The 18,929-nt window shown below is 43.2% G+C and overlaps 1 protein-coding gene across 4 annotated transcripts; it reads right to left on the minus strand.

Moving 5' to 3' along the window:
- Window positions 1–208: 208 nt before the first annotated feature.
- On the minus strand, window positions 209–18,900 carry BRWD3 (bromodomain and WD repeat-containing protein). Of its 4 annotated transcripts, XM_087348164.1 has the most exons (29): window positions 18,618–18,900; window positions 18,471–18,529; window positions 18,363–18,392; window positions 18,132–18,191; window positions 16,544–16,694; window positions 16,020–16,118; window positions 15,777–15,937; window positions 15,120–15,296; window positions 14,486–14,640; window positions 13,325–13,441; window positions 12,350–12,550; window positions 11,898–12,025; window positions 11,168–11,457; window positions 10,380–10,605; window positions 9,921–10,088; window positions 9,164–9,314; window positions 8,866–9,076; window positions 8,513–8,776; window positions 8,200–8,430; window positions 7,376–7,580; window positions 6,555–6,745; window positions 5,884–6,117; window positions 5,085–5,236; window positions 4,302–4,580; window positions 3,968–4,148; window positions 3,272–3,491; window positions 2,259–2,360; window positions 2,065–2,141; window positions 1,726–1,984 (listed from the first exon to the last, which is right to left on the minus strand). In XM_087348164.1, exons 1-29 carry the CDS (start codon window positions 18,658–18,660, stop codon window positions 1,874–1,876), a joined length of 4,674 nt encoding a protein of 1,557 aa, XP_087204290.1. In that variant the 5' UTR covers window positions 18,661–18,900; the 3' UTR covers window positions 1,726–1,873. The 4 variants fall into 4 exon arrangements, with proteins under 4 accessions (XP_087204288.1, XP_087204287.1, XP_087204289.1 ...); XM_087348162.1 differs by having other exon boundaries at window positions 209–2,141; XM_087348161.1 differs by having other exon boundaries at window positions 209–2,360.
- Window positions 18,901–18,929: the final 29 nt, after the last annotated feature.

Consider the following 18,929-nt stretch of genomic DNA (forward strand, 5'->3'; position numbering starts at 1 on the left):
TTATCCATCAATTGTGGGAACAAGGCTGTTGCGATAAATAAGATAATTTTCTTCACAACACAAGATATACCAGCTTACAAAAGGTATCACCAGAAATGGTAAACTTCCTTTAACTATAATTGCGGGGGGTTTACACCAACTGTATTTTTGTCATGGTTGAAGGCCTTTACCATTTACTGCAATACAATCACATAAATATAGAATCTAGTTGCTGATTGTATCATTTTATAAGAAAATTATAGCTATGCAGTAGTACATAATTTACCACAGTCAAAACATGCAGGGTCGTTTTTCTTCTGCAACAGTCATGCTGACACACACACACCATATACCCACACAGTTATTGTGAATCATTAAAATACACTCAACCCTTTCACAGACTGCCTGTGATAACTTGGTGAAGCTTCCAGTGCAGTTCATCTGCTAGGAAACACTAGGATAAATGTGAGGCAATTTGAGGATCTTTATTTTTCTATCACTGCTACTTTATTTCTCGCCAATAGCCTGCATGTTTAAAACATTTCTTTATAAAGTTTAATTAGCTTCTTGCTTGTGACAGTGCTTGTAGAATGGTTTGCTAACACTCAAATGCAGTGCGCATGCTGAATGATCTCCAAGAAGCATACCCTGGAGGACAACTGTCCAGAACTGTTATTCACCTTCCACAAGCTAAAGAATTATCACTCAGTGGGTGTAAATATGATCTCTCTTTCTCTCTCTCTGATGCGAGAAGAGAGTTTGAAAACAAAGTGCTGAGGTGGATAACTGGACCCAACAGAGAATAGTGAAATTACACAACTCACACTCTTTGCTTAGTATCATAAGGACAGGATGAGAATTCACATGTAACATGTGGGGGAAAGAGATGCAAACCAATTTTTGTTGGGAAAATCTCATGAGACCTGTGTGGAAGGAGTCTGTTACATATGAACTGACTGTTATGCTGTATTCTTGCAACAAGTCATTAACACCTGCGTTCCACAGAGGAACCTTTCAGCAGCAATGTTAATATCATGTACTAGGGCCAGTTCATATCCTTGTAATGTGGGAAAGTAAACAGAGCACAATGAAATATCACCACACCTTCCTGAGCTGTGCCTTGCTGTGGAATGGAGTGGGAGGGGAGGTGCAGAATGCAACACTTACGGAAAACATGTATCATATTTTGAGTCAAACATGAAGATGTTTCACATAAATTTTCTGTGGAAGATGGAAAAATAAACAGCAACTTGCTGATCATGGTGTAAGCAATAAAAAAGAAGTAACAACTATGACATATCACCACCACCTGCACTGACACGTGAGATCTGGACGACACAGTTTTGCCCTGAGTATCACTGCCATCAATCTGACTGCAGACGCTTTGTGGGGGGACACTTCCCCACCCCAACCCTCATTCCTGCTTTGGTACCAAATGAAACACACCTCATACCCATGGTCTGGTGCTATCTAACTGCGTAACAAGGCCGCTCTCGCTCTGGGTGTCATCTTCCTGATCCGACCCCGGCTACTGACACTGATCAACATGGGGGCATCATCTGAACTTACGTTGCTGTCCTCGGCATAGTGAGTCCTGTGTCCCCGTGTGGTGCGCCGTGCACTCGGGTCACTGTCATCACTGGCCTCACAGTACTGCACCTTATTTGTGGCACGAGCTGGCCTAGTGTCATACTGCACCTTTCCATCTTCCTCACTTTCATCAGGTGGGGCATACTGACGCCGACGCCGACGCCCGCGTCTATCATTGTTGCGGGTGCACCGCCGGTCACTGTCACTGTCCTCATGGTACCGCACCACAGCTCCCCTGCCCACACGCGGCCTTCGCCGTCCACTAGGAATACAGCGCCGTGCTTGTGCAGGGCGGTAGCTGTCCTCAGAGTCCCCTGAGACAGGGCGTCGTCGCTTCCTGCTCACAGCCGCACGCTGGGGCTGCACACGCGTTCGCTTTTGGTCTGACACACTGCCGGAGTTGTGGGAGCTGGAACTGGATGAAGAGGATGAAGAGGCACTGGATTCAGAACTGCTATTGCTGCTCTGGCTGTTTGACTCACTAGGGGCTCGTACCTTTGTGATGCGCAGGCGGATTGAGGGCCGAGACACAGGACCAGGGCGTGTGTGCCCGTTTACCACCGTCAGCACTCCTGGAAGAGGAGAACATTCATTACTGCTACTCACTATCATTGACTGAATCTCTGAAAGCTTATAGGGAGACAGTGATGCACAACACATAAGATGAAGGGATGTTCCTAACACCGTACCTGTTTGTTTCTTGGGTGTGGGGGGCAGTTGTTTGCGGCATAGCGGCACTTCATCCTCAGAGTCACTCTCCTCTGTAGCATGAGCTGGTGGTCGTGATGGGCCTGCAAGATGACAACCAGGAGAATCATGTTTTACAATACCGTACACTGTACTGCAATTACCAACAGCACACATAACCACTCTGAATATTTAAAAGCACTCACCAATAGCTGGTCCATGATTAAGACCCTCACTAAACAAATTACAATCTCAAATCAGGTTCTTCTATCACATTCCCTTTTCATGTTCACTCACAAATACTTGCATGCCCTTTTCTCACATCAAAATAAAATCCTCATATTGTACACAACTACATGCATCCAATGTCTGTTTAGCATTTCTTAGAGTTAACAGTGATTAAGCCAGCCAATATGCAATTATTTCACAGCCCTGTCATACATTATAGTTATAAAAACACACATCACAATTGCATACTGCATCCATTCTTTAAAATTAATGTTATATTTTGAAATCCTTGAACAAAAGTCAAATTCACATTCAAGGGCCTGACTCACTTGACTACCAAAACACTGGCAATGATACAATTTTCCAAATAAAACTGCTTCATCCCACTACTTCATGCAGTTTCTTTCATCCATTCTTTTGTGAAACAAATGTTTATATATGAACAATTATCAAAATATTTGCATTGATTCTCTACGTTAAAAACCACAATGCAACAATTTCTAACAAAACACAATACACACTGATTATCTCGTCATCAAGAAAACACTCCAAATCACAAGCCACATTATGCTTTTAGGGAATGCAGATTTGGAAGCAATGTGTAGCTTATGTTGTGAAAATATGGTACTTTAAGAAGATTCCAGAGACCTACTTCTGTAATTATTGCTCTGATATGTGACAATGAAAAGTAATAGCAAGTCCACTGCATTATGATGTGAAGTCTGCTTCATAATTGTGGATCCTAGGGAAACTGCATCATTTGGTGAATGCTGGATGCTATACAGACCTGCCCGGTTTGACCTGGAGCTAACAGCAGAAGTGCCTGCTGTGGACTGACTACGGGAAGAATTTTGTGTAGATGATGTCACTCTAACTGACTTGCCCTTCAGGCGTGCAGAGCACAGTTTGTTGAGCATTTCTTGACGCTGTGCACACTTCCAGTTGTAGATGACAGTCTTCATGTGCTCCTCAAACATGGCTGACAGCCGGACTGTCATGGAGTATATCTAAAACAAGGGCATATCGCTGATTAAATCTTCTGCTGTAGTAGTAACATTTTGTACTTAGAGCAAGGATGTTTTCTGATATATTGCATCATGCAGTCTGGTAAACAATGTCCAATATTTAAGAGGTGCTCACAGCCTTCATGATCAGCGTGATAATTACGGCAGAAAGCATTGCTGAAACATCAGTCAATATCTACCACACTACATGGCGCAACAGAAGACATCCATCTTGATATTTGCCACTGTGGAAACCTGAAATCTCACCATTCTGTATCCAGTACCTGCATGATTACAAAATAGGAAAGTTGCATCTCAGAACTACAAAGTTCTGTTTTGATAAAATTTTGTTTAGGGACCAACTTAAAGTGGTTCATTATAAACTGCTACTATACATTTCACAAAATAGTCATGGCATTTCAGTGAAGTCTGAATCCATCAGACAGCATGAACTTGCACAGAGTATTGAGGGAACTCACACGTGAGCGTTTGTTGGTGTTGTAGTTCTTTGAGTTCATGAAGATGAGCCGCATGTCTTTGCAGAACTCGAGAGGGGACTCGTAGTTGCCCCCTAACAGGTCCTCCTTCACAGTGCGAAGGTCCATCGGGGTGTCAATCACCTGGTAGTAGTCTGGATGTTCAAGTTGGTCAACAGGCATCCTGAATGGAAAAATGAAACCAGTGAATATTGTCGTTAATGCTTCTGTACGAAGGAATGAAGTAAGAAATGGCACACTTGTTGTTTTGTAAGTAGAGTAAACTCTTGAAGTTACTTGATTACAGCACTGGTAATTTTGTGGGGTGAGTGCCAACCTGAATGGGGTTGAGTCCTCACAGCTCCAAAGCATCTCCAGGAGATCTCTACAGTCACGACGCCAATCGGTGGAAACGGAGGACGCGGCCGCGCGCTGATTCAGTCTGCACTTCCTCTGCTCACGGTATTTCCGTGTATTGGCGCCCAGGTTGGTAGCGTTTCGACTGTTACTTGGGCCAGGCTTCGCTTCCACGTCCACATCAGATTCAGTGTCCGATGACTTGTAAGTATCCAACAGCTGGTGGTATACTGCCGAAACATCCAGGTCATTCCGGTCCCTGCAAGGATCACTATGTTGATTTGACAGCTGTGAGGTTAAACAGCAATTATAATTGGTACAGCTGGACAAGGACAAGCAAGGAAAGAAATTCTAAAAGAGGTGTAGTTGGGCACTTTTATTTGAAGTAACAGTATGAGGGGTGGTAAGAAATGGATAAGAGACGAATGAGAAATGGAGAAGAAATTCTGAAGGCAAGGAAGAAGTGAAAAAGTGCAAAAGCAGGAATGATGGAGAATTAGCAGATGAAGAATAGGACTTATGAGAAGCGGAAGGAAGAATAAATAGAAAGTGGAAGAGAAAAAGTAAAGTGTGTTTCAGGCCTGCAATGTCTGTGTCATACTGTAACTTCTTAACAATGTGTATGGGAGATTACAGAAAATAGACAAAATCAAAATTAAAAATATGTCAAATAAATTACAAGAGTTGAAATGGGTTGAAGTCATAAAAGAAAGATATGCTATAAAGCAACGGCAAAAGGGACAGAGTTGTTGCTGCTGCTTACTTGATGACACGCAAACACAGCTCAGTAACGATGCGGGCCTTCTTCACGATCTGACTGCCTGGCTCATTGAACTTCTCTGCATTGGTAGCAATGTATCGCACATCAAACTGAGCTGATGTCACACGACGGTAAAAATGATTCTCAAAGCGGCCCTGTAATACAAAATGCAGCATCAGTTTTCCACGATCTTTCACAAATCCACAAGCTGCTGAAGGTTCTTCTCCGTGGAACTGTTACTACACACTGCTGACACGTTTGGCTGACTGAGAGGAACAACGCACACTGTGTCACTCAGATGTTAGGTGCACAATGTTTCCCATAAGATTTATCCATCTTAATGTGGTTTGGATGAGACATCCTGTGAAGATACGAGTACGATATTTCCACCTATGGCATTTTTATTAGCTATATGGTAAAAGGAATCCCATACCAAATATTTCGACTACGACAGGGAATTTTATTCTTGCTCTATCTTATGCTTGTGTTGTAACTGGGAAACTGTACATGAAATTCAAAAAGAAATATTTTGTGTTGCCAATCATGAGGGTCTAAACAAGTTTTTCTTGGGTGCTTCAAATTCAGTAATACCTGGACCTGATACAAAGAAGACCAGACAAGATGACTATACCAAAAAACTTTTGAACGGCTGAACTTATAGTCCTAATGAAAGAAACAACAAATGTATTCAGATTATTTCAAAACAATTTCTAGCAATATATTGCAGGGTTATGAACTGGACCAAGCTCGCTCAGATTAGCCCATTTTCCGCATGCCATCAATTGAATTCTGTGGCACTCACCTTGATGGTGGAAAGGTCAATGGGGTATTCTACAACAAAGGCATAGCTTGGGTAGTGGTTCAAGTCAACAGGCGCTATGAACGGTTCTGCAATGGCCAGACTCATGATTTGGTCCAGACCACGAAGTATGCGTGTGCACGTGGCATCACGACCTCCTTGTGGCCACTCTTGTGAAATTGGCCGGTACAATGTGGCCTGGAGCTCTTCAGGAAGGACAGGCACTGCCCCTCCAACCTGAAAGAATATAGACACTTACTTCATGTAGGGAACACAAGCCTGCTGTTTGTGTGCTCATGTGAACAGAACTGCAAGTGATAACACGCTTCAGTTACACTTCAAGAAGTTGTCCCTGCTGCTTATTAAGCATCATGCTATAAAGAGGTATGGGAAGCGGATGTACAGCTCCACACATTCTTAACCTTCGTACTTGGAGGTGAGTGATCAGCTTTACAAATCAGTCATTTTACCCTAGGAGAAAGAACCCCTCTGTACTGACTGGGAGCGCCAGAGCTGGTCTCGATATGGTAGCTAAGAGGATTATATCTTGTCCCTGCCTGGAATCAAACCGTGGTCATCCAGCACATAGCCTAGACACCATACTAAGATGACTGTAATTGAATTTCTATGACCAATAATAGGACCAAACTACAATTTGCTGGATATGGTCTTACCTCACGTGGCAATCGGTGTTCATCCACAGGTTCCAGGTCCCAGGGACTCATGCGTTCATACTCCCCATTATCCCACCGTACTCGGTAGCAAGTGAAGAGTGAATTGGGGAACTCCACAGAGTCCAAGGGGCTCTGCGACTCTATCCGACCTGTCCACCAACAGTCATCAATCATGCAGCGGAAGCTATCACCTGGCAACACAAGAGAATAAAGACGTTTACTTGTTTGCCTGCCTGTTTCTTGTTTATATAATGCTGCTTTATCAACTGCATATTCTATATGGCACTGAATGACGTGATGATTACAAACAATGACACAATCATGGCCTATGTCCAAGGCTTCATAAAATGCAGGTGATATCTTAGCTGGGTAACCACCAGCTTCTTGAAAAGGGCTCTCTCTACTCAAAGCAGTTAGTTGAAGTCAGAACAAATGCTTGTATTTTCAATAAAATTAACAGAAAATCTGATGCTTGGATTGAATTTTGGATCATATGGGGCTGTCAGACTACTGCTGTACTTAAAAATGTTGATGTATAATTGATACATTCTGATGGGAACAGAGATGGATGCAACTGAAGCTCTTATCTGTCATTTAATGAGAGGGGGAGTTTAAATAAAACGTGTAGAATTTTTAAAGTTTCTTCACAAATGGACTTTGAATCTTACAAACAGCAATTGGCTGAGCATAAAACAAACATCACCTGTGTTACACTTATTGAGATCAGTGAAGAGAAAAATGAGGGGGAAAAAAACAACAACCCAGTTTCGCCAATTTCCCATACTTCTGATTACATATTCACAGCAGCTATCTGCACCCACCACCCTTCCAGCGTCGTGCCAGAGCTGTCTCATAAGTCTGCCTCAGCACCAGGAAGTCCAGTACGTCGGCCATGTCATGGTACTTGATCGTGAAATTCTCGCCTGTGAGCCGCCCACCTTCATCCATCAGCGCAAGCTTCAGGCAGCAGAGTCGTGGTGGCCGAATCTCATACTTGATTCCAATCACCTTGACAAGCTCGTGGGCCTGGACACAAGAATGTTCTGAGACAGGGAAAAACTGGCAAGAACTGGAACCAAGTTTCATGTTCAATGGAACCACTTTCATGAGACACAAAGAAACAGAAACTTTGCTGGTTCACCTTTTTCATCTATGTCACAAAATTTCCTTGTAGCAATATTTCTTACATTCCCCACTTACTAATCATTCCTTATATACAAACTGTTTAATATGCATTAAAATTGTTAGTGTTTAAAAAACGTGGCAAGACAGGGTAAGTTTCTGAATTGAATAAAGACAAAAATTTATAATTCTCTTAATTTCATTTATATCTGCTGCAGTTTTTACCATTCTCTACATAAAGTTAACATGCATTAAGAGGGGGAAAGAGCTACTCAGAGCCACAACACCCAGACATACAGCATTCAAGAACTATGTAGACGCACAATAACATCAAAGGCTCCATAATATCTTCTCGGGCAATCAGCCGCATCAAACGGTTCCCAAAACGCTGGCTTCTTTGTATAACCATTTGACACGGCTGATTGCCACTTAATATTTTATGTAAGTTTGGTTGCTGTGGAAGTTTCAAATCATACATCATCAAAGGTTACACTTTATTCATGCTACGTGGCTTCTGACTCACCCTAATGGTCTGCCGTGCCCACGGTTCACTCCTAGGTCCCACGTCATAGACATTCTTCGCACGAACAGCATTAAGGTACAGTTGGTGACCCTGACGAAAGTACATGACTTCATCTCCCATCTGAGGGTAGTAGGGAGCCTTGCGTGGGATTACCTCTGATAACCACTCAGTGGGACGGAATGCCTCAGGCACCTCAGACAGACTTGTCACGTTTGGAGCCGGTAGTACCACCTTCATAACAAAATAACTTCAATCTTCACCTGCGATACACTGCAATATACAGCGATACCAGCAAACAATCCGATGGCCTCACCTTTTTGTTCTGCTTTGTGCGAGTCAGACGCCGCCCAGTCTCCCCCTGTGGCGACTGTTTGGGAGCTGGTCTCCTCTTGCTCCGTTTTGGAGGCTCCAGGTTCACACCTGCATCTGCAATCCAGTCCGAGTACTCGGAGCTCTCCGAGTCACTGGTGCTAGAGTCACTTGAGCCGGCCAGGTCCTCTGAATGAGCTGTAGAATCATCCCCATCCCCTTCACTATCTGACGTTACACTGGGGCTCAGGTCCAAGTTTTCAGGGTTCTGCCAAATCACATACACAGGCACATAAACAAATGATGTGTCCCCACACAGCAAATAACGGAAGCAGAAAACACTACAACTTGACTTGCCTCAAACTCGCTGGCAAAATGCTGCTCACCACGTGCAGCTCGAGTCCTATATGAGTGCTGCGTGCGCTGACCGCCCCTACGATGCTGCCTCCTGGTGCTCACCCCCTGGCTGCCACTCGTTGGCCGCTTCGAGACTGGCTGCACCTCAGGAACAGGACGCCGCCGCTGCTCCCGTCGATATGTGTCCAGCTCCAGTGATCCAAATGCCATGCTGCAAGACAATTTTGCCACAACCTGAAGAGAAGGTGCAAACGGTGCATGTGGAATACTACAGTAATACCACTCCACTCCAACTCACAGTCTTTGTCTTCTGTTACGCAGCATGGCAGTGTCCAGGCTTCGCACTAGATTGCGTTTGCACCAGCTGATGTTGCTGCCTCGTTGCCAATTTCCACTTGACTGCCGTACACCTTCCACGTCCCCACTGCGACGCATTCCCACGCGATGTCCTGCAGACAACATACTTCACTAACTCTCAGACAGACAGGTTCAATATTCTGAATCATAATGGTACCAGAACAATTTGGCTTCAGGTGAAGTGTGGCCTCTGAAATCCAGCCTTCAGACAAACAGATAATGGGCTAAAATCTATCAAACAAAAAATGCATGTTGGGAGACATTTTTTGTGATTTAGCAAAAGGGTGATCACCCTAGCGATTGAGGGAGCAAGGACCTCAGAAACAGTAGACTACATGGCACTACAACCCAGAAGACAGCCATCTTTTAGACACACTTTATCCCTGGGAAAGGTCCCTGGTACCCATTAGACATCAGGCTGGGTGGGCCCAAGAGCTGGTCTGGATGCAGAGGCTAGAAGAAAAACCCTCTGCCCCATCAGAATTAAACCCTGGTTGTCTAGTCCATAGTCAATCACTATACAGAATGAGCTACCCTGACTCTAAATAAGAAGAACATTCTCAAACTAATTCCACTGTACACAGTGTCAGCACGAGGTTTAAGAATTGGCTTCACAGACCAATTGACAACCTCAGATGCATTTGAAAGAGTGCACATATACCTGGTCCTGTAATACATGTAATATCTGTAATATATACCTGATCGTGGAGAAGTAACATGTCGCAGAAGAGATGATGCCTGGTGTTGATTGGGTGTTGACGGTGGCTGCTCACTCCCATATTGCCTGTTTGCCAGAGCCTCTATCATCTGGTCAATGTTTGAGCGAGGCTCTGGGGCTGGCAAGCCCTCAATCACTTCCTGCTGACCTATTAGATGCAGAAAAGCACAACAAGATTTTATCCTGAGGGTCTACACCTTAAAATATACCACGACCAGTTCAGTCATGCTCAGGGCCTATTGCAGCAGTCAACTCACTCTACAGTACAATGTAATTGCTATGCACAAAGAAAAATATACAGGACTTTGCACTTTTCTGACATTTTCAGTTTCTGTGGACACCTTATGTGTTAGTTTGTATTCCAGTGGAGTGTGTGTCACAGGCAGAAAGACAGATCCACAGAAACTGACCTCTGACAGTCATTCAGCTGACATCTCACCTCCGGCACCAACGGCGATGTTGGGCACCAACTGCTCACCCCTGCAAGTCTCGCGACCAGGGACCAGGCGCTGTAGGTATGGTGGGTACGGGTTCCCATCAATGTCCACCAAGAATGGGGGAGGCATCAAGTGGGGGGCGGTCTGTGTCTGCTCATCCAGAACATGGTGGTTTGAGTCCCGGATTAACGGTCGATAGTCCGTGTGGAAGAAGAGCTCACTTGGCAGCTGCAACACGGAGTGACACGATTCAACACACCATGTTTTCAGACATGTGGAGTCACATACCACGTTGCACTATGTCAACACGACACAGACACACAAATGTTGCTCATTCTTCCCAGCAACACAGCAGGCTATGCATGCTCCTGCTTCATACATCACAGATCCCAGGCCTGGATCTTGGTCTTAAGGCCAACCATCCTGTCTGAAATTAAGGTGGTCTTCCTCAGTCCTCTATACATTATCCTGGACCACAACTAAATCCTCCTCCTGTGTGTTCAAAACTCAAGCAGTTGACAAAACATTATTAATTAAATTAAGAAATAGAAAAATAAGGGAAAATTCAACACCATTTTGTAGTGCCCGGTAAAACTGTATGCAACTATATTCAAATAAGGTGTAGGTACCACAGATGTAAGCCAAACCGAACTGACCTACAAAATGGTTAAATGGCAGGATTTTGTGAAACACTGATGTACCTTACAGTTAAACAGAAAAGGGAATTTCTTGGAATGCCCGATGAACATCATCTGCTCCGTTCTAGCAATGGAGCGGCTAATCTCCTCACCTGACGTAATCTATCAGTTGGGGCGCCAAACCCAAACAGCAGGATATGCCCATGTGAGTCAGTCGCAGCGAGCATAGTGCCATCTGGTGACCACTTGGCATCGAAAACTGCTCCGTGGCCCTGACCCTCAATGAAGTTCTGAAATGAGGCAACAGGAGTGCCTTCAAGGATGTCCCAAATGAAGATCTGCCCATCATGGCCTGCACTGAGTAGAACGTGCATGTCAAATGGATGAGCCTCCAAGACAAATACCTCATCCTTGTGACCTCGCAAAACTTGTACCAGCTCACCTGCAACATGACAGTCAAATTCAAAAACAAAACTTCCCTGAAAGACACTGCACTGTATGAAGTTACATGCTGTACCTCACACGTTTCCCTCAGATAGTATTCACATTTATTCATCTGACGCAAATTTAACGTTCATGGAGCTGACATGCAGACACAGATGCACTGAACTTGTCATAATGTTAAGCTAAATATACACAAAATGTTAAGGTATCTCAAACCTTGAACATCTTAGTGCAATATATACTGCATGTGAAGTACCAAGACTGCATACAATCTGTTTCTGTGAAATTTTATTAAGTTCAACTTGGACTTCACATTTATCTCATCCAGAATAAATTTAGAGCAGTAAAGTTCCAGAAACACTTAATGCACTGTGTTCTTCTGCAGGAATAACTGCTCCATTTTCAAATCTGCATCAACAGCCACAGCAGAAAACTCACCAGTTTCAGAATTCCAGACCTTAAGAGTATGGTCATTGACAGCAGTGATGACCCACTTATCGCTTGTGTCCCATGACACCATAGAAACCTTGAGTTTCTGCTTGTTGTCATCCTCCAGCTCTGGTGCCCTGCAACACAAGTGGCAACCTTAATCTCAGCAGCTCAATTATCTAACAAACCAACTCCATGGAGCATTTCCAAGCTCTTTACATGTTACTGTCTCACAACATGCTTCGGGCTGCATGTGACTGCCTTTATGTACATAGCACATACAAGAATCCTGAAATTGAGCGTGAGTGCATGCATGTGTGTGGTCCAGTGATGAAATCAAATAAGAAGCAAATACACACACACAATTAATATCCACTCAATTTGTCTCTGTAGTTTCAAGCACCAAGCTATTGGTTACAATCAGGGTCACATCTGGAGACACCTCAATCCAACCCACTCACCCAGGCAGCTTGGTGCTCATTAGCAGTTGAAGTGAGCTCCAACGCTGGCGTTCAAAGTGCCAGATCTGGGCTGTTCCATCCTTGCTGCCCGAGATAAATCGCAGCCCATGGTTAGCCCACTGGATACTGTCCACTCGGTCAGAGTGAGCCTCATTCTCCAGTATGCGGTGGGGCCCCTCATCCCCCACCATGAGATACACCCTGCGACAGAAGTGACGCCTTGTCAACTGTTCAAATTACAAAGCTTCTCCCAGAATCACGCGTCTCTCACATTACAGTACGGACATCAACAGAAAGGGTAGGGGTTATCTCTCATACAGCACACATCATAGATCATTAAAGCAAGAAATTCTGCCATCTTTTGGCTACAATTTAAACTATTATAGTAGGTGCCACAAAATTTCATGCTTCAAGGAGATGGAAAGCCTTCATCCCATGCACAACACTGTTCTAAATCACAACAACAGCATTGCTAGCTTTGATATGCTACGCGTTCTGAGCCATCTTCACTTGCCTGTACGATAAATATTGAAGATATTACAACGTTTTCATATTACGGCTTGTGACAACAGTTCATACATTACAGGCATACTGTGTTGGAAATTTTCCATTAATTTGTATAGGTAATAGTAAACATCAAACACAATATTCATATAGCACTCCACAAGTTTGAATTTAGTAATGAACTCCTTGAAAACATTGCACACTCATTACCTATAACCAACTCTAACAATGTTCCAAATAATTTAGGCCACCCCTCATAAGGGCAAGAGTATTTTCTCTGACACAATTAGTTCCCTGTGCCTTCCTTCTTTCCTCCACACTGACTCACAGGAAGTGCAATGCTCTGGACTGTCCATGTTAAGCAAATGCAAATTCATGGCAAAAGTTCTAACTCAAAACTGCATGCGGTATGAAACAGAAAACACAGACATCAGTCCACGAGCCCATCAACGCGCTTCTGATCGGACTCACCTGACGTGATGGTCCGCGCTACCCGCCGCTAGAAACATCCCCCCAGGACTGAACGATGCACAGATCATCTGGGCCTGTCCTGGTCGCATCCTCTCATTATACTGGATGGGCTTCGAGCTGTAACAAGCAATGCCATCAGTTTGTGACCCAACAGCACTTTCTAATGTGCATCCTTCCCATTAAGTGACTAGTCACGGGCAGCATGACTGACGTTATCACAGAGGCAAAGACGTTGATGTCGGTCTTCTGGATTATATCACCAGACCAGCCCCACGGCCCTCACCCTCGGTTCAAGCTCTTTAATTGGTGGTTATAAAGCTGGTCACTCATCCATATCGAGTGTAGAAATTCACCTACAAGTACAGGAATACTCATACCTACTTCTATTTTATGTATTAAATGTAAGTTTAAAACTAGATCCGTGTCTCCTCAGACTGATAATGTCTGATGCAGGAATCAATCAGAACGAGCCTCCGCTATTTCCAGGTCCACCAGTCAGTTCATCCAACTTTCTGTCCAATGGTTGATTAAAACCCTAATAAAAGTAACAAGCATATAACATCGTATAAAATGTTAATATCCCACAAAGATGAGGCATTAAGTGTAGGTCTCAACTCAGAAGTTTGCCTGACTGAAATAATCATACAGCAGTTCATGCCAAATGAAGGGATAGCGACACCAAAGGCAGAAACTTCTTAGCACAATGTGCTCTTATAGTCTACAAACAGAATTCTACTTCCAAAACTACACCGGTAAATGGGAGGATGGTCAATGAAAAATTCATTAAAATGGATAGGGAAGGAAGAGGTCATGGCCTAATTTAAAGAGCTGATCCAGCATTTTCTTAAAGGGACTGCAGAAAACCATGTCAGGATAGCCAGTCCAAAATGTAGAAACCTGAGTCCAGGTCCTCCCAAATATGACGGACTGAAATCTTCCCTGCAATGACACGTAAATTCCGAGGTCTGCGAAACGTAAAGTTCGGTCACAATCTGCCAAGTACTGTTATGGTCGAAAGGGCTGACGGCAGAGTGCTCTGTTTGTATTTTGTGGTGAGGAGGTCTCACGCTGTTCCCTTCTCGTCACTTTGTAAAACAAGTTTATGGACAGAGTTCGGGGTCAACAGGCAGTCAGGTTTTTCTCAGGCTGTTAAGTACTCACAGGAACGTGTATTTGCCAGGGCTAAGGCGATTGTAGCTCCAGAATGAAACAGAACCATCTGAACTGGTGGACACCAGGTATCGAATGTTCCCTCGAGCCATTGGACAAAAGTGAACAGCTGTGATCATGCCTGTATGACCTGTCAGCACTGCTACCTGGAAATATGAAACCATTAGTTTTCATGCTTCCATCTTCAGGTAGGAGATACTTCTTTGGTCCAAAATACCTTTCTACAGCAGTGAAGCCACACAATGATGTGTTACTGTGAAACTGCTGGAGTTTTATGGCCATCTCTTTTCATAACAGTTCAGTAAAAACTTTGCCCTCTTATCAAATTTCTTTATGGAACTGGATTTTGACAATTTGACTAGAACATATTCTTGTCTGTGCTAATACAACTTTCTGCACCTGCTCCAATAAGTGCTGAACTTCAGAGATAAGAAAACATGTATTCATCTGAACAATCTCAAGTTTGCCACAGATAAATGGTCAAAAAAAAATTATTTTCATTTCTCTTATGTTCTATATCTGGGAAAGAAGGGGTTTTCAGGGCCCTTAAAAGTGATCTAGGAAATGCTCTGCTGTGTGCCATGCCAGTTTGTGCTGAATATCTTGCACAGTGTAACAGACTCACAGGTGCTGTGGTCTGCAGGCACCACACACGCAGAATCTTGTCTATGCTGCCAGCAGCCAGCAGCGTGTTGTCCGCATTGACAGCGATGTCTGTAATCTCTGCTGAAGCACCACGCAGCGTTGCCAGTAGACGTCCATCTATCGCACTCCATATCTTGACTAGAAGGTCATCAGCTCCCTGTACAGAGAACAGTATCAGATTTGTTAATTTCATGGCATTTCCACTCCAAGCGGGTGAGAGATATGAACGTCATAAAGAAGACAATGGCGATCGCCAACGCCATTCAATGTAAGACCTTACTAACCATACAGGGGCAGCACACAACTTACATTAAGTTCATTTTTGTAAAGAATGTCAACCAACACAGAAACCATGACAAATGTATATTACGTTGTTCTCTCTTTGATAACTGATGAAACAGTTACTACTGACAGGACACTTACTGTGGCTCTGTGTTCATTCTATGCCGCTGTCATCTCGTCGTATATAACAGAAGATCCCCAAAAACAATAAACAAGGGTGGGAAGCCAAAATCAACCCAATAACAACCAAATTCTGTGGAATACACAAACTCAAAGTGTTCAAAGTATATTTCCACAATTCTGAGCGCATTCAGAAAGAGATTGTTCAGGACACAGAACTACACTGAACACTCACTGTGATAACGTAGCGGCCACTACGGTCGAACAGCAGGCAGTAAACAGCCGACAGGTGTCCTAGTGTGCGGCTGAACAGCTGCTGCTTGCTGTAGAGATGGGTGGGAACAGCCTGTCTGCGCTGTAGTGGTCCGGCAATCTCGCGTCCCTGCAACACTTGGACTGCAATTCACATACACGGCGTCAGTAGCAATACAAGACAAGACAGTCGCCAGTAGTGTAAGACAGAATCACCGGGACTCACCAAGATTGTGCTGCTTGGCAAAACCAACGGGGTTAGGAACAGGGCAGCCACGACGCCGCGTGCCATACTGGACTATGTGCGGGCTCCGCTGCTGGAGGCCTGCAAACACCATAAACTGTTAAGGTTGAAAAGTACATAGCTTCTCCACTTTTATCAGAAACAATCAAAAATGGTGACTGGCATTTGAAATACTTAACAAGCAAACGCACATAAACACACACATAGCATAACACTAACATCGCTGAAAAACAAGTGGGCAGTTGAAGAGCATAATCCACTGACTAACATAAAATAATCTGACTTAATATTCAGAGTGAAAAGTAATTACTCACTAGTCACATATAATGTAACCAACACTGAATACAAAGCTGTAATAAAATTAATTTATTAAACAAATGAAAAATAAAACTGTGAAAACTGCTGCTGTATCTTAACTTGTAACTACAGCACATACTACGCCGGAATCAGATGAGCGACATTTATACCTATTTTCTAAATCATGCTTTAGGCCCACAGTCACATACCTTGGGCAGTACGGAGAAGGGACTGACGACCCGCGCCCAGAAGAGACGTCACCCCGGGCACACTGGGCTTGATCTCCTTGTCCAGGATTGGGCCAATTCGGTGGCAGATGTCCAGTAGATAGGTGGGACCAATATGAGGATACTTTCGCTCCTGAAACATAACAGAGAGGCTTCAATTCACATAGCAACCATGAAGCGACTGTACAGCCTTTGGTTGATATGGCCAAGACCAGAACAGAGGACCTTCTGAATACCACACCTACTAAACTGTCACAACAATAAATAAACCTCAACTACATGGAAGTGTTGGTGAACCTGGATTTAGGAGGTGCCTTCTTCAAATTTCAATTGATGCTGCTGTGTCCCCTTTGAAACCTGCTACATATGTTTCTTTGCAGTGTCTACCTACTACACTCAAATACTCTAGACACAGTAACTTACTTTATTACTTGTGAGGTCTGAGGTTACTGCCAAAATACAGGAAGGAATCAACTCATTGCTGCTGTGTTTGTACTGCCAGTAGTCTGCTTCTGTGAATCGTCCCTCCATGAATTAAAAACGTTACCAAAAGTTTATTATGGGATTTCATTAACTAGTATACATTTACTCGTCAACCAGCAAATATCTGCTAATTGGGGATGGTCCATTTGTAGTTATCAAGAGGAAAGGGGGGGGGGGACAAATGTTGAAGTCGCCCCTTACAGTGTCATATACAGAAACATTAGATGATAGAACTACAACGTTTACATGTCACGTATTGCATATTTTTCATACTGAAGCATTAAAAACTCAAAATCATCAATGGTATACGGTATTATCATTGAACAGGCTCAGTAACAGAAATGCGTAACATGTCTTATGCCTCTCCAACAGCACTGGCAATAACATACGAGAACTGTACGGGGTAAGCAGACCATCAAAACAACCTAAAAGTCATACTCCACTCCACCATAGGTAGTCTTCCATTTCTTACGCAGTCATTCGAAGCTGTTCAACTTCACAGGGAGCACAAAAAATATAAACTATGGGAGTCCTGAAATAACCTCAACCCATTTTCCTTTTAAGTTCTATAACATCGTTTCTCTATAACAACTTATGAAAAGTAACGATATTAGCCCATATTTCTGGAAAAATAGTACTCCATTTCGTACAGGTATTAATAGATGTTACTTCTGACGATGCTAACGATACTCTAACGCGATTGGCTGTACAATGAAAAAAAATGAGCATCTCAACCAATCACTACACAGGTTCGGGCCGTGCAGCAAACCAACACGAATGTTGCATTCCAATCGATTACATTACGTCATACATTCTCGCAAACCTGGGCCTCATTGGTCAGTAGGAGTTTAATGACGTAGGACGCTGAAACAGGGAGAGTGAGAGGGTTGGGTGCGTCCAAAGGGGCAGAATAATAACGATTTTCCTTTTCCAATATCAAATCCTGAATACAATGCATATATTTAAAGTTCCTTTAAGTATATTAACCAACATAATTATTTATTCCATTGAATACGAAATTCGCCTTTATCCTTATGTCAATCAACGAATGTCCAATACGTATACCATTCATTAAAATTATACTTACCAATTCCTGAAAAGTTTGTTGATGCTCATTTCCTTGCCAATCTAATCTTTTGGGCAAAGCCTGTAAAAAATTAAAATGTCAAGTTACAGGAAATTCGACTGTTACTGGACCTTTATTTACATTCAGGGTCATTGAACTTTACATATGTAATGTTTTGACTGATGGAAACCACGTGCAAACCATGCGGTGGCTTCACTACAAGCACAGCTGAACGTCAAACTCAATGCTCACCTTCGAATTTTCCAGTTCTCGTTTCAACACCTGCAATATAAAACAAAAAATGGTCAAATACCAGCAAAAGGAACCTCATTCTGCACAAGTTTCTGCAAGTGTACTTACATTTGCAGTTTCCTGACATGGACCAGCAGTCAAAAATTTTGCGATCAGGAAATACAGTTCTGCAATTGGAACGAACGCCGTTACACATAACGCATATCACCGTCAGTTTTTAACCGAAACTATACAAGTATACACATATATCCTTACCTGCAGTCACTGAAGTTTGGTTATTTGATACACCTATATCCATAATTACGTATTTATTGTTTTGTTTACAAACAACTTAATGAAAATATATTATTTTTCTCTAAACATGTTTAATAAACCCACATCAGAACCCATTCTAACTACACACTTCACTAGCTGAGCCGCATCACTACTGTACGTGCAGCGTGGCGCGCAAAATCATATAGATCCTCTTATCCAAAACTTGTGCCGCCCAAATATAAATGGAACAATTTACGTAATCTATTTTCCACATTAGTCATGTTGTACCTTACTGACCAAATTATCTATCTT

Source organism: Zootermopsis nevadensis, unplaced genomic scaffold (genome assembly GCF_977971745.1).
Source record: "Zootermopsis nevadensis isolate Lab colony 2312 unplaced genomic scaffold, Znev_1.0 Znev_ptg000012l, whole genome shotgun sequence".
Lineage (NCBI taxonomy): Eukaryota > Metazoa > Arthropoda > Insecta > Blattodea > Termopsidae > Zootermopsis > Zootermopsis nevadensis.

Bases quoted from the DNA above. Each gene is read 5' to 3' on its own strand.
- BRWD3 (XM_087348161.1), bottom strand. From the start codon at position 18,660: ATGGATATAGGTGTATCAAATAACCAAACTTCAGTGACTGCAG. The intron at 10,089-10,379 runs GTGAGATGTCAG...TGCATCTAATAG, and splicing joins CATCGCCGTTGGTGCCGGAG to GTCAGCAGGAAGTGATTGAG. The intron at 8,777-8,865 runs GCAAGTCAAGTT...GTGATTTGGCAG, and splicing joins ATTTTGCCAGCGAGTTTGAG to AACCCTGAAAACTTGGACCT.